We start from the raw sequence: 21,269 nt of genomic DNA on the forward strand, positions 1-21,269 counted from the left end.
GCTGCACAGGGAGTCAGGTCAGTATCAAAGTGCAAATAAATGTGCAAATCGGCAGGGTTTTAAAAAACAGTACAAGTTTAAAATGAGCATAAACACCTCCCGGCTATTCGCCTCAGGAGTAGCACAAACAGAAGAGCAGCGCTCGCGTTCAGCGCGCCCTATTTATCTTTTGCGGAGGGGGCGTGGCCAGCAAGAGATGGGCGTTGCTATCGTCTCCCTCGGCGTGGTTCCCGCTCCCCCGGAAGTGAGGCAGAGATTTAAGCGCCTCCTGGCGCGATTGTCCCGGTCGCGGCTTCCGGCCGCTAAGGCAGCTGGGCTTTGTAGTTTGTTTACCAGCCCTCCTCCACACTGCGGCCGCACAAGGATGTTGATGGAGTGCGGCGGCGGGAGGCGGACTAGCGCGGCGGGGCGAACAGCAGGGTCCGTGTCACCTAAGGGCAGCAGGTAGGAGCCCACAGAGTCACAAGAGGATCGCCACAAGTAAAATTGTTTTTGCGTGGTTCCCCCAGGAAGCAACGTGAGGGGAAACAAAGGAGCACAGAAGCACATCCCCTAACCAATACATTTGCTAAGGCCTACACAATTTAGCAAGGAAAATAGAGAGAACAAAAATAATTTCAAAGGGTCATATTATCAAGGACGGCGTTAAAAATTATCGCTGGTTTAGCGGCAGAAAACTGTGGCTAAAGCGGCGATAATGGGCTTGATAATATTCCCTTGAGAGTTCCAATAGAAGCCCATGTTCTGGTGTCAACATGGGCTTCTATTGGAATTCTCCAGGGCATATTTTCAAGCCCATTGAGCAGCAGTTATCTGCCTTGTAAACCGGCAATAATTTTAATGAAGTCCTTGATAATATGCCCCTACATTTCTAGGCTTACGCTACTTTCACGAAGAATAAAAGAGCTTTCTCGTGTTCGTGCTTGAATATTCTTGTTGTTCAGGAAACATAAGAACATTAATGTTAGACATGCAAATTAATATTTTCTTCTCATTCTATCATTATTGATAACCCTATGAAGAAATCTTTCATTCTACATGTGTTATTCTAAATCTTTAAAACATGTGCAGCTTTGCACATTTTCAGTCGTACCTTCCATGTCTTCATGTTTTAGTAATTTTGGTTTTCACACACATTAGTTATTTTATTATAACACACACATGAGTGGATTTTCCAGAGCAGATTTTATTAGCAAAAATCATGCTCCATCAATCCCCCATTTGATGGTATCCCAAACCATCACACCAACCCATATCAGATTACTATCTTATGATGAACAATCAGAATGCAGTGGTTCTCATCTGTTTCAGCCTAACACCCTCTAAATCCTTCCAGGCATCGTAATAAATCCCCCTTCGATCTTCCATTTCTATTTCTTTTCTTTTCCTTTTCTTGCACGCCGTTTTCCCTCAGTAGGCTTACTTTTGCAACATTTGTAAATAAGGTATTATCATTAGTATGCTCACAGCAACAGCAATTATCAGTGTTAATATCCTCCCTAATAAGCTGCTAGAAAAATTCGAAAACCAGTTACCTATGGAAAAAATACTCCTACCAATTTTTTCCCATGCACCATCAGCCTTCAGTTTTGTCAGATCAGCATGCAAATGAGTAATGTTACTAATATATCCCTCCAAATCCTTACTCTTATCAGAGATAAAAGTGCAACATTGTTGGATCTTTAACATACTACAGACTCTGCCTTCTTTTGCCAAGAGTATATCTAAGGCAAGTCTATTATGTAAAACCATGGTCCTCATAGCAACCATTTCAGTTTCAACCATCAAGAACCTTCCGGCAGTATCGGTATATAAATGATCAATCATTGTAGACAGTTTTCGAATTTTCTGTGAATTTAGAATAACCCCAACTGAAGGTATCAATGCACCAAATATATCCCCAATTAATTCAGCAGCACTCAATCTCCTTTTGCTCCGAGTTAATTCCTTGTTTATCTTTCATGTGACAGATCTTTTGAAAGACAATTCCCATATAACAACATCCATACCAGTGTGGTAGCAACCCATAGTAGGCATTTTTACCACAGATGAAATACACCCCAGGGTAAACAGGACCTAAACCACCCTTTAATCCCCAACCTCCGGTAATGAAGAAAGTGTGTTCACATTCAGTGGAACCAACAAAATGGTTATTATAATATGTTTTATGCCTTAATATGCAAAGCTTTCCCCTAAGGGGCTAATCCTGAGCCATTGCAGCATAAGTCTCAGTCTTTTGATGATATCTTTCTTTATGTGCCCATGGAGGCTCTTTACTCGTCTGTTCAGCAGCCCTGCGTTTAAACTCTCTACGTCTATCTTCTACTGTATTTATGAAATCAATCTCTATATCGTGTAACCTACAGGTTAAATTATGCACTATATACTATATTCACATTCTTTCTACTAGGAATTTCTGTAAATACTAAGTCATAATTTGAATAAAAATACTGAAATGCCGCTTGAGCATGAAACAGACTGGTTAGTACACTACACAATACACCATATGTTAGCAGCAAATGGTGGAACGTTACACCCTCAGACACAGACGTAGGTAACTGAATGCACCCATAACAATCTCTCGCATCCATTGTTTCTACATATTCATAGAGCAATTTTGTGAAGACATTTAACAAACAATCACTAATAGATTTATCCAAATGTAAGACACTACCGGTTATTTCTTTCATATTAGTCTCCGAATTTTCTTTCAGAATACTTTTAGTAACCAAAGTGGCATGCTCATTATTGTTAGTAGGGCTGGGCGTAGTTTGCGAAGTAGCGCTACGCGTAGCTACGCGATGCGCTACTTACTTGCAACATTCAAAAACTGAGTTGGCACCAAAAGGCATGGGCTCCATTGAGTTCATTTATATTTGAGACATGGACATTCTTGATTTGAACACAAGTGACCACAGGAGTATGAGTAAGTGAAGGGTGCCTTGATCAGATGGTTGGGACTCACCCAAACCCATTTACTACAATCGAAGTCATTTCAAAGGAGTCTTATGGGTGACTGGATTCAAGGGGTGAAACAAACTTTTATATGTGTATGATGATTATATATTTCCTTAGCTGTCCTCTCATGGACTATTGTCCTGTGGAACTGAAGCAGTTCTTGGCTGACTTTCAGTAGCTCTCAACAAGCAGGCACTAGCTGTTGATAGGCAGACAGCAAACTGGGTAATTAGAATGTACAAGGCCTGGGACACATCATTTGCCTCATTTAGGTTATGGTGGTTTGACACCAAGGCACAAGAGCAATGAAGGTCCCACCTACACCGGTCCAGCAGAGGCAAACTTGCCAAATTTAGAGATCAATGCCCATGTGGTGGGAATTTTTCTCCAAAAGTGTTCTTGGTCAGTGGTATTTTTTCTCAAAATTCTGTTCTTCACGCTCTGTCATTTTTCTGGGGACTTTGTTGCATTTTTTCCTGCCCAAAACCATGTGAGCCTTCTGAGGCCATGAAACAGCTAGTCCTGCAATGACTAGCCTGCGGACCTGGTGCTTCCTTCAATGAGCCTGCTGGGGCTCCACCTTAAGAAAGTAAGTGGTTCCTTACTTCCAGGTGAGGTAGGGAAAGCAAATGGTGAGCTTTTGGGAAACTGACAGATATTCAGTAGGTTTTCCATTACCATCCACCTCTAAATTAGGTCCTAAGTGAGGGGCAGTAAGGAATTTCCAGCAACATAATCAACATTTTAAGAATGCCGTTGAAATTTCCAGGTTTCCCAGCAGGGACAGAAGCACAAGAGGGAAGGGTCCAGTCACCAGTACAAGAAGTGGGCAAAAAATGTGGTTCTGCCAGTGGAGTTTGCAGAGCTTTGCTCACTTGCATTACGTTTGGATTGCGGAGTTCCGGTAAAGCTGTGTCTGAGTTTTTATTCATGTGCCGCTCATCAACATTAAGTCAGCATGCGAGAATTTGTGTCCCCTAGCAGGATTTTCAAGGCGCTACAACGCCTCCTGGTAGGATTTCTCAATGCACGTGGTTGCGGCAGGTTGTGACCGTTCGCATCGAGAAAGCTGCCACTCAAGCAGAAAGTTTACCTGAACGGTAGAAAGAAGCATCGCCCTCTGGCGTGCCAAGTGGTGCAATTTGGGCTGATTTTGCAGCACGGAACAAGCTCCTGGTGCTAAAAATAAGCACAAGTGAAACTTCGCGAGTGCCACCCACCTCTAATCAGCACTAGAAAGAAAATGATGTAAAGAGGCCAAGGCCAAGCCCAGGTTAGGAGGGTCTGCGTGAGGTTAAAAAGGTCACAGAAAATACACCGGCCCATGTCTCTTCATCGAAGAGGGACACACCAGTGTTTCTTTGGAGGTAGTAATTATGTTGGGTGTTTGAGAGGCAGACACCAATATAGCCCTCATTTTTTGTAGTTTATAAGGTAGTATGAGCATGATTGACCAAACGTTTGTGGTACCCAAGGGCATCCAAGGATTTGTGAGTGCTGCAGGGGGACCAGGTTGTCACCACTCCTTGAGTATTGTGTGCATAGATCGCTGGGTGTGGCATACTTAATGATGGGTGATACTGGGTAAGGGGGGGTCAAGAAGCTGTGGCCTAAGTGTTTCCATCATCACTGTTTTGTTTAAGTCACATGCTGAGTTGGCTGCCATTGCACATTCAGTGTGAGCATCAATGGTTTTCAATCCTCTGTACCTGTGTGTTTTTGACCAGGTTTTACAAACTCCCCAGAAAGAATGCTCACTGACAGCACAGATGAGAGCCAAGACGAAGACAACAAGGAGAGCGGTGAGAACGCCAGGTATGGCTTGTGCTTTCTTCCTCCATGCAGTGGTACAACTTGGGCTCTACAAATGTCTGCACATCTCGTTCTGTTCTGGGTAAATTTCCATCTCCCTGATCATGCACAGAATCTATCTGCACATCTCTCCGCACTGGCCTACATGTGCATCTCTCCCTGTATCATCTAGAGGTATGGACTCATCTCCTGTCGTGTCCAGTATGTGCGACTCACCAATCCTGCACAGAATATGCACATTTCTTTCTTTCATGCACAAATTGTGCCTATGGCTCTCTATCTTGTGCATATCTCCGTCCATCCTGTACATAATGCGCTCATCTCTCTTGGTAGGAAACTCGCTCGCAGGGCAGAAGGGGGAGAGGGGTTACACAATGTAGGTTTAATATAGTGCAGCTGTGAGTAAATGACCAATCCAGGGAGCTACATCAGAGACAGCATAGAAGTCTTCTTGAAGTACCCTCTGGTTCACCAACACTTGGACTCTTCGAGCTCGAAAGTGTGACTCTGCAAGGGGGTTGTGGAAGGCAGAAATCAGCAAGCAATCTCTATATTGTCGCAAGATAAAGTGCTAAAAAATAGTGTAAGTAGAAGAAGCTTATGATGAGAGGGACTGATGAAAATTTTAAAAAAATGTTTTAAAAAAGTCTGTAGATATGGGCAGTCGCTCAGGGTGCTTCATGAGTCCAATTAAAATCTTTGAAAGTGCTTTAGGGTTTGGTGGGCTTGTTGACAAACTAACATTGTTGTGGCAGCAGCCAAACTCAGTTGTACCTTCTGCAGCTTGGTCAACCAATTTAAAGTTACCTATAATAACATTTTAGAACAAGCATTGGCAAAGCCAACATGTCTCAGATTTTATATTACTGCTTTGCTAATGCTTTTTCCAGATGATGTGATGAATCGGCAAATAGAAATCATTTTTGCTGATGTGTCACTCATAAAAATAGGACGCAGTGACATGGACGTGTTTATGCTAGAGTACGCATTATGGCAATGCTGGTGGCCATGTCAATATGTACGTGCATGCATGCGTGATGACATATGCACAAGCATGCATCACCAGGCAGGCATGTACATAAAGACAATTCGGGGCCCATTTTACTTATTTGATGTACCATTCAAACAAGGTGCATACCAGTTGGAGCAGTAAATAAAAATGTAATTTTTACTTGTGCAAAAGTGCTTTTTGAAAAGCAGCAAATGGCAGCAGCCGGCCCCCGAAAAAAACTGAAAGGAATTAAAAGAAATTGCTTCTGGGGGGGCAGAGAAGAAACGATGGAGTTGGTAAGAGGCAAGTCAATATGGGGGTGGGAGAGGTGAAAAGTGGCTGAGGGAGCAAAGACGGAACTTGAGATAGTGGCATGGGGAGGAAATACGTTTTAAAAAAAGCCCAGGTAGAGGAAAAGTATGGACCAGCTGAGGTGGAGTAAAGGAAGGAGCAACACGGAGTGCCCTGGGGCAGGCTACACAAGAAATCACATAAACTCTTATGGAGTGCTTAAAAAAATACAACTCTGAATGTGAGCAGTGGAAAGATTAAAATCATCCATTCAAAAGGGATAGTAAAGAAGTTTTGCCCCAAGTGAGCATTGAACACAAGAAGAGGATGGAAAGGAATTGAATAAGAAGTAAGCAAATTACAGTGGGAAAAAACAGGCAATGGTAAGCAATGTGCTGACTCTAAACCCATTGTAGGTTTTTGGCATGGTCCACAAGAGGTCTTTCTACCACAGAGAGCTAAAAAGAGAATGATGTTGGAAGCAAGGAAGCCTTCAGTATAGCCCACCTTTTGAGGCGGGAGATATTAGAGGGTAGGGGTTGGCGTGAATGCCGCAGGGGCGGCTCCTCCACTATGGCAGAGGAGAGTCACCCCACTGCTTTCTTGCAGTACGTGAAAGCCAAAACATAAAATGGAAATAACTTTTGGTTATTACCATTTTAAGTTTCTTGCCGCATTGTGGGTGGGCGGAGCTGCCCGGGCAGGGCAGGTGTGGTTTGCCCACTCCTGAGTACCCATGACTGGTTTGGTCGGCCCTCTCTGGCTGCCTAAACCAGTCATGCGCACTCTGCACTTTTCTATGCAGGCTCCATTGCAGCCTACATGGAGAACATGCCCTCTCCTACAGCCCCTGGCTGGGCTGCGTCCCAACCAAACACAAAGCTCCTGTGGAGCATTGCGATTGGCATAGGGAAGGGGAGGGAGGCTGCCTGTATTCTGTTCCTGCCACAGGCAGGAGCGCAGGAGCAGACCGAGAGTGAAGACATGTTAATTGTTTTTATTATTGAACCCCTTCTTCCCTGCGGACCCCCCCCCTTCATGCCCCTCACCCACCGCGCAACCCCGAACCCACCACCCAGTCGTGAACCATGCTGGCCGCGACTGGAATACAGAGCACATGATGAAGAATGGTTTGGCAAAAGGAAGATAAAAGAGGGTGGTGGATATGGGAGGAAAGTATGTGCAGTAAAAGGAGGGAGGGGCAGGAAAGAGCAAATGAAGATAAACTGGTGGAAGCCAGAAGCAGTGGACCGAGTTGTAAGGTATTCCCTCACGCAGTTCAATTAAATCAATTAAGTAGAGGCGAAGGCGAAATATACACCCAAACAGTCACTAGCATTAGGTGATAGATAAATACTTCACTGGGCTGACCCAGAGAATAAAAAAAAGTCACTAGAGAAAGGCAGAAAGAGGTTGAATATACCCAATAGCTGATAGAGGTGGACAAAACCCACTCAATATATATTCCGAGCAAAAAGGCTGTTTTTATAGTTTCACTATCACAACTCTGACACTAAAATGGGCTAAAACACTTAGGTTTATTCTTGCATTTTGCTTTAGATATAGCTTAGGAAAGTCCTTATTCTACTACAGGCATGACATTCTGTCTTTGGCAACAAGGCCTTTTGTGTGCAGGCTTCCACTTTCTTCTTTAGACCTGAAGGGCTTTGGCAATATGTGGGTCTTGTTTTTGGGTTTCTTGATCACTTTTTAGCTGAGTGTCCCGGTTGGCTGTTTCAAAGTTCCGGAATAGTTGATTGGTTGCAGTTATTCTGGCAGGGGCATAGCAATCACTAGTGCAGCATGTGCTACTGTTAAATCACCTACATCCCTTTGCACTCCAAATACATGGCGAAAGTGTTGGGCGATGAACTTCAGAGACATATAAGAAACCTCCAGTTCCTCCACACACTCTATTCATGTTCTAAACAATGACACGGAAACAAAGGTTTCTTACTAACAGGAATAACATGTTAGCAAACATGTACCTCTTGAAAACTCCTAGCTTTCTAAACAGGCTGTAGGGTCTGGCACAGGGACGCCTTATATCTTTAACTAGGGCTAAACTGGTCCTGGGTTGCTTGTGTTCTGGTTCAGGGTGGACCTGGATTGACATTTCTGGCTGCACTGTTCCTTTTGGAGCAGGGTCAAGACTGGTTTGCATATAGCTGGGTTCAAACAGAGGAGGCATGGTGTGCAAAATAACGATGGATTGGGATGCAGCCCGAGTGATTACCAGTGGCTGCGATTAATTCAAGTGTTCCTTCCATCACTGTTTTGTATACTTATTACATCCATAGAGGGTCAGCAGCATGTTCTTGGTGTTGAAAGCCTTTTCCTTGGACATTTATACTAATCTACAGGGGTCAAAGGACATACTCAAGGGAACGTGGGGGCATATTATCAAGCCTGTGCGCTAAAATTATCGCCGCTTTATCGTCCGAAAACGGCCGATAAAGCGGCGATAATGGGCTTGATAATATGCTCTGTGGAATTCCAATCGAAGCCCATGTTAGATGTCTTCACATCTAACATGTGCTTCGATTGGAATTCCATAGAGCATATTATCAAGCCCATTATCGCCGCTTTATCGGCCGTTTTCGGCCGATAAAGCGGCGATAATTTTAGCGCACAGGCTTGATAATATGCCCCGTAGTTTCTTACTTCATTGTCATGAACAGCTCTTCATGACAATGACAGTGGCTTTGTGCAATTTGTGAAATTAGCTAAATTCTAAAAACAAGGTAGTAGTCAATGTTTTTTGTCTCCTCCACCCATCCTTTTTATGTGACTTACCTAACAGCAGCAGCTTTGACCCTATTATGGCGAGTATGTTAGAATTAAACATTTGCCATCAGGTAAGAAGGAAAGCAGTAGTTTGGGTTTATGGAATCAAAGGAAGTTCTAGAACATTTGGGGACCACAAGATCAAAATAAACTAGACCCTCAGCCAACAGGGATGCCGAGCTTCAACTCTTGGTTCCAGGGAGCTGCCTAGTCTGGTTTTACTATTTGGGTTTGGAAATTGTAGAAGGGAATGAGACTGGACATCCTGGTTACAAATGTTGCTGGATGAGAGCCAATGGTGATCCCAAAGTGTGGCTTGGGCCACACTCTTAGCCTCTGGGCTGGGATGGCAGAAGAAATGTAAATGCTAGCCTGGGAGGAGTAACAAGGGGCTGCGAAAGGTGGTCTCCTTTCTTTGCTAAATTGTAGTTCCCTCAAAGTGCAGGAATTAAACAGACGTTTTAGGGTCTCAATTGCAGGTTAGTTCAATTGCACAGTTCCAGTAATTCTATGGTTTCTGTCCCCCGCTGGATCTTTCTGGCACTGGAGAGTTATATGCCAGTCTGGGAGTCTCCCACCTTCAGACACACACTCCCAAGAAGGCAGCCAGAACCTACACCAGTAGATCTCTCCAGGTCTGGTCCTAAATTCAGGGGATTGAGTAACATGCTTTGCCATATCCAGGATGCATCAGCCATGTCTATGCAGACCTGTCGAGGTGTCCCCACCGATGGGATATAGGCACAGCAGGGGAGACAGTAGTCCAGCTTCCAATCAGGAGAATGCAGGCACAAAAGGTACACTCTTTCTGCATCCCCCCCCTGATAATAGAAGGGTTTACACCACAGAAGTCTACACAGATTTTATAAGGGGCTAGTTTCAGTAAATCTCACCCTAGTTGCACAGCAAAATGGCTGCGCCACTCAATATTAATTACACTGAATCCAATGGGACAGGCACCTAACAGAGAGTTGAGACCGGATACTCTGGCAAGTATGTACCCGTGTCTTGTCTTGTGCATTATCTCTTAGCAGCAGCCTATGATTCTGCTGTGGGAGGACTGAGGTTGTTTTCCTGATCATCCCTTGGATGGCGAGAAGGGAGGATGTCTCAAAGGTCAAAAATGTAAAAAAAACTTGTGGAGGAACAGATGTGAAATACAGCAGCAACCCTTTTGCCTTGTAGTCACCCACCAACAAACATACCATATTCAGTTTCTTTAAGAGCATAGTTGCATTTACAAAGATGTAAAAAAGACTAGGGGGTGACAATGTTCGGCACAATGGACGCAGGCGTCACAGGACAGCTGCTCAGACACTAACAGGATGAAGCCACCAGAGCCTGGTCAGCCTAATGAGAAATCTGTGAGCCCACCCCCCCACCAGGATCTAATTCTGGGTAATGTATTTCACCTGTAAGAATCAACAGACACAGGCCTACTCCACCTCTGCAAGATGATCACCCCATAAGTTACCTCTGCCACGGAGACAATAGCTATCCTTTGCAAACCCCGAAACTGGAGTTCATCTTTCCCATCCACATCAATACCCAAACCCCCATCATCAATTGTAGGGCAACCTTCCTTTCCCCTCCCGCCGCACATTTAATCCACAAGCAGATACCTGGCAAGATGCAGCATGAATGGAATCTTGACCTGGCGGGTGACAGGCAACTCTCCAGTCTGGTAGGTGACAGATGGCTTGAGTGTTTATAAAGTGAGATGATGTATTCATGCATTAGTGTTCAGGCTGCCTCACTGCTTGGTCCTAAAAGCAGTGAGGCAGCTTGAATGGTTTCTCTCACTGCATACGTTGCTCCTTGCGTTGCTGATCTCTTTCTTGTTTTGTTTTTTTCCCAGCTTTTCAAAGCTATACATTATCCTGATCACTGTGGGCCTGGGCATCCTGCTCCTTCTCACCATTATCGGACTCTTCTATATCAGATGGGCCCGGAAACGGAAGAATGAAAGACTCAATGGTGAGTGCCCAGTAACGAGAGAGAAAGAGAGATAATGTTGCTGAGAGAGAGAGAGGAACTTTGTCTAGTGGCCGTTCTGACTCATCATAAAGTAGCATAGAGGGTTCATATGACTGCTGTGAAAAAGTGTACCATGCAGATCACAGAACTGTATTTTATGTGGATAGCTCAGTGGGTTACTGTTTTTGTCACAGACCTCCTTTTGTAACTTGCAGTTCATAAGTTACAATCCTAATGAGCACAGTGACCTATGAAGTGTCATTAAAGAGCTGCATGCAAACTGCAAGGAATAGGTTTGGAATAGCTTTGGAATCCCAGTCTTTCATTATCCTAATGTTGCTAAAAAGTTAGCAGTTAGTTTGGGTAGAAATACATTCTTATTAGTAAAGCCAACCCCAACCACTGTGGTACGTTTAAAATCCAGAGTTTGTGCTTCTCTGGACCAAAATCTCTTACAATATACTGCCTACTAGTATGGGTAACATCTGATTCCTCCACCTTACAATCCTCATTGTCTTATGTAACGTTTCCTATAGATTTATTCACACATTTATTTATATAATGTGTGGGTGATGTAAAGTGCTCCAACACACTACCCTGGTATAAGTAGTGCTATAGAACAAATGAACTGCAAGTGAGAGAGGGGCTGTGGCCAGTTGAGGGGTACTGTTGGAGGGTGGTTGTGAGGGAATCCATAGAGTAGGATGTCATCGGGGTGCGCCAACAAAGACTGTCACATTGGGCGCCACAATAGCTAAAGCCAGCCCTTCACACAAGCACCTTATTTTGTGTACAGGAAGCCACACCAGCAACCTCTACATCTGTCCTTTATTATGTCTCCCTTTCCCCTCTTATAGTCACCCTCTGGGCTCTGTTAAAAAATTGCCAAACTGCACTGGGTCTGCCATACTTATGTGGTGGACTAGTTGTTTCTAGGGCATGTGGGCTTATCTTTTAGAAAATATTGTAAACCGGTGGGCTGGTGTTCACAATCCCTGTGCAGTTTCCAACATATATTGTGTGGCTCCTGTGCCCTCTCTACACCAACAGGGCAGACTTGCACTTCAACCAATAACACATGCCACTCGCCTGCCCTCAACCCCCGTACAGAATCCATGAAGTGAAGATAAGCATAGAAACTGCGGCTGACAAATGGTGATGTGGGAGTGATCTGCCATATTGATACTACTAATTGCTCCACCAGTACCAGGAGGTTAAATAGCACCCTCAAGAACATAGAGGCGTCTGTCTGTCACCTCCAATCCCTTTAACCCCTTCTACTTTCATCCTACCTCAGAAACATTTCAATGTCTGTATCACATGACCTCTCCTTTCTGTGCTTGGGGTATAAAAATATCTCTTTCATTTATCTCACCTTCTTTCAACCTTCGTGGCTCTGCAGTTCTTGGTATATAGCCCATGTTAAGAGATTCTTGGCAGGTAATTGACTGAATGTGTATGCTCCTTTGTGCTGTAAACTTCAATATTATGTTTATCTCATCTGCAGAACCCAGTGGTGGACACAGCAATCCAGGTCTGGCCTCCATGGTAAGAGGGGAAACTGGCAATTTGAGGCTAAACTTCAAATGGGATTGAGGAAGGGTACAGAGTGTAGGAAGGATGGCACAGTAAACACCCAGTGACACACTGAACAACTAAAAGTAACTTACCACTCTCAGGCACTAAAGCACTAGTTTACACACTTAGTACCATGCTGTAAACAATAGATATTAAAAATAAAAGGAAAACATTCACAATAGAGCAGTATTTAATTGTTTACCAAGTGTTTCAAAAACTTAGTTCAGCTGGCTGACCAAAGATCCTTTTCCTTCTCACACGTGTTCACCTCATGGATGCTCAGAAAAGGTCGGTATAAAGGCATGAACATATGAACATGGGGTAGATCTAACTATAGATGATGGCAGGCACTTCAATGGTGGTTAGGGACACATAACAACAATCCTAGGAAAGGAGCAGCACTCTGTGGGGTTGCCAGGTCGCCTGAAGAGCAGACCACCCCTACGAATTCCCAATCCCCCCACTACCCACTACACCCAGTCCCCCATCCACAGCTCTGCCTCTACCCACTCCAAAAACCCCACTGCAGTACTTTCGCCCTCCTTAATGTAACCCCCAACCTCGATACTGTAACCCCCTCTATTCCCTGGTGCCTTCCAGCACAAAAACAATCCTGCCTGCAGAACAGGCACCACCAGGTTCCCGAAACGGCACCAGCACAGGGGGAAAGTAAAGGACAGCACTGTATTGGATAAATATGGTGCATTCCTGCCCTGTCCTTGGGCCAGGGGAGCCCTGCACCAACATTCCCATAAATATGCCCTCCCTATCTCTCGCTGCAGGTGATGAGGAGGGCTAAGGAAAGAGGAAAGACTGAAGGAGGGTTGAAGCGTGTCTGTCTTGCATGGTGTGGGCACAGTCCTAACACCTCCTCTTTGAGATTTGAACCTGCTTTTATGCATCCAGAAACCTTAAAAAAAAAACAAGACTTCACCATCCAGTAGACATCTGATTGAAGGGGAACTTCTGGTCTTGAATAGGATTTCCCACAGGTGGTGGTTGTGACCATCTGACTCCAGAGACATCTTACAACACTGACCAGGCCCCTGTTGCATGCACGTGGTACAGAATCCTTGAAACTAGGTTCCACGTTAGTCAGCAACGAAAGCATCCTCACTGAAAGTTAGAAACTCATTCTCTCTGTAGCCAAACTGCACAAGAGATTACTGTAATAGCTGCTTAGACGGTACTTGTGGGATATCAGAGGTCAAGCTGCTGCTTTTTAGCTGATCGTGAGCGTGATTGCTTACTATTAATATCATTGAATGACTCCATGCAATTTTAACCTTTTAATCCTTGAGACTGTTTTTAATATTTTTATCCCTGAGATTACTTGAAGGAAGACTGTTTTAAAAATCACCTCCCTACCTTTCACGTCGCCACTTTTCCTGTTCCACCACAGCTTGTGCTGATTGAGTGGAGGTAGTTAACGCGGCTTGATTTTCATACGTCCGGTGGTACTTCAGCGGGGGCCATTTGGACCAAGAGACGCTCTAGTATCTTCACAAGCCTGCTGCCAATAAGGAATAAATACCGGGATGGCGCCAATGCACAGCGGCGCGCCAAAGGCAAGCCCATCTGCGCCCGTCCATACCCGACCGGGCACAGGGGCCAGAACCCCTGCTAGTTGCAGATCTCAAAATAGGATTAACTTCTTGGCAGACAAGTTACTTGATCTAGCACAGCCTATCAATGAACTCTGTAAACACAATATGAATCTAAATAATAAAGATATTAAAATGTGGGCACTGTGATAAGACTCTAATATTCACAACCCAGACCATGAATCAGGGGAGCAAGTTGAGACTGGCTCTATTAAACTGCAGGTCATTGACTAAACACAAATACAAGATTCATGACTTACTGAGGGAAAAAACACTTGATGCGCTATTCCTGACTGAGACCAGGCTTAGCGGGAGCTCCACCCGAGATGCTCCCAGATGACTACATGATAGCAAGGTAAGATCGAGAGGCTCAAAGAGGCGGTGGAATTGCAATCATTTATACATCTGCAATGAAGTGCAACATCAAGGAAACAAACCTGGAAAACTGTGAGGAATGCTTATTTACACTGTCAGCTGTGGAAGATAACACCGTAGTAGGTTTTCTAATCTACCGCCCACCAGGGCCAGTAGTTCAATTTATGGCCAGGCTGGAAGAGAAAGTAGCTCACCCAGCCATCCGGTATAAAAATGGCCTTATCTTAGGTGACTTGAACATACACATTGATAATAAGCAGAACCGGGAAGCGGAAGCCATATGCAAGGACCTGATGACACTGAAACTAGCTCAGAAAGTAGGAATGTCAACACACCAAGGGGGACATATCTTATAGCCGATCTTCTCCAATTCAATAGAGACAGAAGTGGGAACACCATGGCCAATACCCTGGTCAGACCACTACTTAGTCCCTTTTACTGTGCCCTCTCACAGACAGAGAGCAGAGAAACTGGCACAGACATGGAATAAATGTAATCCCAATATATTCATCCAGGCACTGAGGAAAAACAATCTTACACTAGACAAAGATGTAAACTTAGCCAATAGCTAGTTCGAAACATGGATAATGGAGGCTCTAGATGAGACGGTACCTTGGAGCACTAGGATCTCCAAGCAACATAAAGCATCGGCACCATGGTTTAATGAGGCACTGATGAAAGCAAAAAGGGTCTAAGCAGCTCAAACGTGCCTGGTGTAAAGACTATTGTAGTAAGGCCAAAGAGAACTATAAAAAGGAATTAAAAAAATATCATGCCTTAATTAAGAAAATAAGACCTGACTTTTACATGGAAATGATTGAAAGGGCCAGTAACTCCTCCAAATAAATGTTATCAATACTGAAGTCCCTCAAAGCACCCAAAAACAATAATGAGGCAGTCGCTTCTCCGGAGAGCTGCAATAAAATAGCAGAATTCTTCGCAAAGTGACAAAAATATATGACACTTTCCCTGTGGAAGCGCCTCAAGGGATAAGCACAACAGGTAGACGTCATATCACATTTGCAGGTGAGACCCTTGACGAATTTAAGTTTAAGGATGTAGAAGAACTGAAAGTCACAGCAAAAGGGATTAAATCAGGCTCCCCATTGGACCCTGCCCGCCGGAGATCAGGGAGCAAACCTCATTATGCCATACATCTCTGAACTGATCACATGCTCCTTTCAAACAGGAGAGGTCCTCACTAAGTGAAAATAAGCTATAGTTCAGCCACTCAAAAAGAAACCATCTATAAATCAAGCAGATTTGTAGAATCTCCGCCCCTTTTCACTGTTACCATTTATGGCTAAGATTACTGAAAAAGTAACTAATAAATAATTAGTAGAGCATATTAACAATAATGGCCTATTGCACCCCTCCCAATCAAGTTTTAGAGCTGCACACTCTACGGAGTAAGTACTACTCCTGGCAAAAGAAACAATGAGGAAATACACTGACTAAGGACAGACGGTTACACTGATCTTATTGGACCTCAGCGCAGCGTTTGACACCGTTTCCCACAAGCTGCTCCTCCAGAGGCTGGAGGCATGTGGTGTTAGGGGAAATGCACTGCGCTGGATGATATCCTTTCTATCCGCGCGGAGCTTCCAAGTTGCACAACAGTCTTACCTATCCCCTGCCCCAAGGTGTCCCACAGGGATCGATTCTGAGCCCAACTTTATTTAATTTATACGAGGGACCATTGGCGGAGTGGGTGAAAGAGCATAAGGTGTCCATTGTGTCATACGCCAATGACACGCAGCTAACTGTGATGCTGTCTGAAGACAGGGAACAGGCAGAAATCCGATTCTCCAAGTGTCTCGAAGAGGTGGCAGCTTGGATGTATAACCACTGCCTTAAGCTCAATTGGAATAAGACAGAGGTGATGATTGTGGGCAAAGCCCCAACCATTTGGTCAGTAGCCTGGTGGCCTGACTAACTAGGCCAATTATCTACACCAAAATCAGAAGTATAACATCTCGGAGTATGGTTTGACTCCGAACTGACATTTGACAGCCAGATCCGGAAAGTAGCAGGCAAATGCTATGGACCATGAAAATTCTGAGAAAGATTCTCCTGCCACCAAATGCTAGGAAAACCATAGTACATGCAGTGGTAACCTCCAAATTGGACTATACCTAGGTGCCACAAAAAAAGGGCTATCCAAATTACAGACAGTGCAAAATGCTGCGGCTCGCTTGGTACTAAGCCTCCCGAGAAGAGCCTCAGCAAAGAAAGCCCTTACAGAATTGCACTGCCTACCAGTGGAGAAGAGAATCACGTTCAAGGCAATGTGCCATTGTCACTGTATTCTATCAAAAAAAGGCCCACGGTACCTACAACCACTGTTAGCACAGTACACACCAGGCCGAAACCTAAGATCCAAGGGTAGGGCACTGGCGACTGTACCGAGGATAACTAAAGCCAGAATGGGGGCATGCTCCTTCAGATACCTCGCAGCAAAAGCATGGAACACTCTAGAATGGCCCTAAGGGCAGAACCATGCAAAACTAAATTTCGCAACCAACTGAAGACATGGTTATTCCTAACAGCATACTAAATTGAGCTGGCCAGAGTGAGCGATCAGTGGTGATATGCAAATAATGATGTTCTGTACACTGTCAGAGTGCCTGTTTCAGCGCAGGGACACATCGATGGTGTAACCATGCGCTCTATAAATGGCTAAACTATCTGTGATCAGACAGATCACCTCCTATCACTTTTTGACATTGTTCACCACGCTTTGCGAGACATGAAAGCCATACTACTACCCTGTCTTTTTCCCAAGAACTATTGCTGCGAGCAGCAGACAAGGATGCATAGTACTGGAGAACTATCATGCTATAAATGCTTAAGAATAAATGAGTGAATGCATGAATGAATGAAAACCCTTTATATTGCTGGCACCACCATCATTAGGTCTATTGGTGCAGATACCTTCATAATATAACTAGCCCTCTATCCTCTTTTAATTGCAGAAAGGGACATCAGCAGAAGAGAATCCTGGAACCATTCCCAGTGAACTGAACAGCCAAGAGATGAAATATGCTACCCTCACTCTTCATGCACGACGTGACCAAGAGGAGGCCACCTACAGTAACGTGGGGCTTGGGTCCAAACCGCTAGTATCTGCTGGAAGAAACAACGCCGAGAATGTGGAATATGCCAGCATCAATCTGCAAACGCTGCAAGGGAGAGGTGAAGCTTTGCAATGATGACATAGGCAGGAGCTGGCGGGAAGGCTGATACCAGGGACAGTGCCGGCAGGAATGTGAACTCGCAGGGCAGGAGCCGGCACCACTATGGACAGCAGTATCGACACATGTAGGGACACCAGTATGGACACCAGGGACTGCCGGGCTTTTATTTCAAGCAGGGGTAGGCGGGGCATAGTACCGGAAGGTTCATAGATGCCAGTGGCAGCCTGTGAGAGCTTACCTAAACCTGGGTGGTGGATATATTTGCCGGAGATAGCAATAATGTATTGTTTCAGACAATTTTCTACTAGCCCTAGATTGTATGACTCTTTTCTGAAGGTAGATCTGCTACGTATGTTCATAATCTGCATATTCTCACATTGATTCATAAGTTTTCGTGATCACTAATACTTGAATACAATTTGTTGGTTGATTCATTAACTAAATATTGAGTTTCAGCACTAAAGTGTTGTATCATTATCCTGGAATATTGATAGCCTGTCTGGGTCTTGGAAGCAGATCATAGGCTGGTTGATTGCTGTTCTGCTCTCAGGTAGCTGCCCATCCAAGTCCTATACAGCCATGAATGAGAAACTGTACTCTCAGCCTCACCACCATAGCCGACTCCATTTTGTTTGTCCTTGTAACCATTGCCATACAGGCTGCGGCACTCTGATTTTGAACATTCGCAGGCTTGGCAGCTCTAAGTGAGGATTTCTAACTATACAATTAAACGTTCAACATTTCTTTTCTGAAGGTCCTTAGCGCCTTTCTCCGGCGTATGCGGTACACCTGCAATGTTCTAACTGCTTCGGGGTTCTGTTCACATTTGTTCCATTGGGACTTGTATGCAAAAGTCTTGAAGCAATCCACGCAGTGGGGAGGGATTCAGTATTAGATACTCAATGCAAACATGAGGGAACAATTGTCAGTTTAATCATGTAATATCACAATTTGCTTAATAAATGCCGATTTCAAGGAAGCGTGCAAGAAGATTTTACTTCAACAGTCTTTGAGAACAAAACATTTCACTTTGGTCAGGTCTGTTATTACACTTTAAATGAAAACAGACACTCTGGAAAGCTCATAAAAGTCCAACACCTTTTTCATGCAAAAATTGGAAGCGAGAACATGTGACGGTTGGAAACCTACAGGTATGCACTAATGGGCAAGTGTTGGGCTCTTTTCTTTGGAAGAATGCAAGGAAACCATGGCATACTGGGGGAGTGGCCGAGGTTCTGCTGGCAGAAGCCTAGCAGTTCTCCACCTTTAACTAGGGGGGGGTTGAAACTACAGGTTTAATGGAAAGGCTTGTCTGCTGTTTTATGGCTGTGGCATCATTCCGTCAAACTCTGATAATTCTTCTATGTATTCTTCCTCTTCCCGTTACTAAAGGTGAACAAAGCCTGTAGTCCAATATTCGAGCTGTTTCCAACAAACATTTACCTGTGTAAAAAAAAAACCCTTTTCAAGATAACTAACTCAAAATCCACTTGTGTAGATAGATAGATAGATAGATAGATAGATAGATAGATAGATAGATAGATAGATAGATAGATAGATAGATAGATAGATAGATAGATAGATAGATAGATACTACTGCGTAGTTACGGTTCAGATCTGCTTAACCATAGGCAAGTCGCTTTAGTTTGCCTATAACCTTTGACACCATGGATGGACCAGCTCAAAATTGGCACTCAGCTTAGTCAGGTATGGTCAAGCATTCCGAGTTCTGTGCAGATATGTTAAGGGAAAAAAGTTAAGAGATGGGGGTATGGGGGAGGGGAGGTTTGGTCGAGTGCGATAAAAAATGCATTTTCCTCCGGTAGCTCCCATAGGAAATGTTGCTCATGCCTACAGCAAATGCTGCTAAACGGGTGCCCACCGAACTTGCCATGCAAGTAGACCTTTACACTGGAAGTGTGCTTTTGTGATTTTGGTGAAAATCTATTCAGTAGTTTTTAAGACACAAGCATGTGAAAATGGTGTTAGCTGAAAGGGTTAACACTTATTTATATCTCTGTTGTTTAGAGGCACGATCCAAAGGTTTACAACTCCTGTTAGCTGGATAGGTAATGTCTCAGTAGATTTTTTTCTCCCCACTAATGTTCTATGTGCTGTATTTTTCCATACATTGCAAGGTGCTCAGACATGCTACAAAGCCACATCTACTTTTATCTCATTCTCCGCCTAAGACCCTTCTACCAGCTACCCTTCCACTTTAGTTTTTCATGCTATTTTACATGCATTTTTTTTCCTATGTCTAATCTTTGCTTACATTACAGTGATGTTCGCGAACATTTTACAAGTAAGACAAATAAAATCTATATGAAAAGTTGCGTCTTCTTTTAAAACATTTGACAGCTTATGAGAGGACCACACATACATGAGATATTGTTGTATGGCGTTTTAGATTCCGAATGGATTCCCCCGATTCATGCCCTTATATAGGTACAATTCACGTTGCCTTTATATAGGCATAGAAATCAAGCCCTTATTTAGGCATAGTGCATGCAACCCAAATACAGGCATGGCTATTTCCATCCGTTCACCAAATGTCACAACGATTTCTTGGAAAACCAGCGTAAGCCGTTAGGGACTTCCCCTTGCTTGAATATTGCTTTCTCCAAGAACTCAGTTAGTTTGACAAAGAACATCTATTCCTTAGGGGTTCATTCATGACGTTCATATGCCCGACTTTACTTCAAACATGGCATTCCTAAACAACTTCAAGGTATAAATACCTCCTCTTGCAATGGCAAAGCAAGGTGGTTCGGAGCAGATTAACGACCTACTTGCCCGACGCAGCTCACTACAGCAAGTGCCGAAGGAAGCCGACTCTCCAGTTAATGCACTGATTAGGAAGCTGCCCTCCTCTGCTGAGAAATTCAGCTCCAGTGTTTCTGACTCCCCTTGCGGGGTGTTGGGAAATCGAGTCCCGATACAGAGATACCAAACCTCCTGCATTCTAAGGTATGGGGCTGATTAGAACCTAGAGAAACCTTTGGTAGATTCTTGGCAAAAACTAAACCTATGCTAAAGACCATACTTACTTCTTCGCTCGTACTAGACCTAGGTTAGGTACATTGGGGTATTTTAGAAGCACCTTTTGAGTATTTTAGCCTGTGTTATTTATGTATGTATTTTTATATGGCTTAGAAACCATACAATGCTATTCCAGTATTACTTCATAATACTATTCTCGCTGTACGCATTATACTTTGCATTCTGTCTAATGATTGTAGCAGTTCACCTCTCTTGTATGAGAAAGAAGACTGTTCAATAAACCTTTTATTGAAAACGCCTGTCTCTCTATTTCTCTTCAACTCTGTAGAAACGAAGCATGCACGAATGACTGAGTAAAATAGTTATCTATTGTTTCTACAACTCTGAAGATAATTTCTTGTCCTAGGGAAACAAAGTTGTCATGTTTATGAGGTTGTCAGAAACTAATCCCTTCTTGTGAATTCAAGAAAGTTTCTGGTGACCTCTGAGCTAGCTGGCACTCACAATTAAGTTTAGTATATTCGATGGAGACCTACTGACCTAAGTCCTACGTCAAATCTATAGGATATATTATTCCAATGCGCAAAGCCTATTGGGAATATAGGAACTACACTATATGGCGCCCAACGTTTGGTAAGGCACTAATTTAATGATAGATACTAAAGTAACTCAGTCGTGCTTTTCATGGAGTAATAC

The 21,269-nt window shown here is 43.9% G+C and overlaps 1 protein-coding gene across 1 annotated transcript in view; it reads left to right on the plus strand.

Annotated features, from left to right (window-relative positions):
• Positions 1 to 19,962, plus strand: part of LOC147712879 (CMRF35-like molecule 1) — a 348,966-nt gene extending 329,004 nt beyond the window's left edge. Inside the window, exons 4-7 of the mRNA XM_086923541.1 lie at positions 4,686 to 4,773; positions 10,698 to 10,816; positions 12,324 to 12,364; positions 17,349 to 19,962. Of these exons, the coding sequence (XP_086779667.1) occupies positions 4,686 to 4,773; positions 10,698 to 10,816; positions 12,324 to 12,364; positions 17,349 to 17,585 (485 nt within the window). The 3' untranslated portion in view covers positions 17,586 to 19,962. The remainder of the gene's footprint in view (positions 1 to 4,685; positions 4,774 to 10,697; positions 10,817 to 12,323; positions 12,365 to 17,348) is intronic.
• The last annotated feature ends 1,307 nt before the right edge of the window (positions 19,963 to 21,269 follow it).

The sequence above is a fragment of the Lissotriton vulgaris genome, chromosome 5 (assembly GCF_964263255.1).
Source record: "Lissotriton vulgaris chromosome 5, aLisVul1.2, whole genome shotgun sequence".
Classification (NCBI taxonomy): Eukaryota; Metazoa; Chordata; class Amphibia; order Caudata; family Salamandridae; genus Lissotriton; species Lissotriton vulgaris.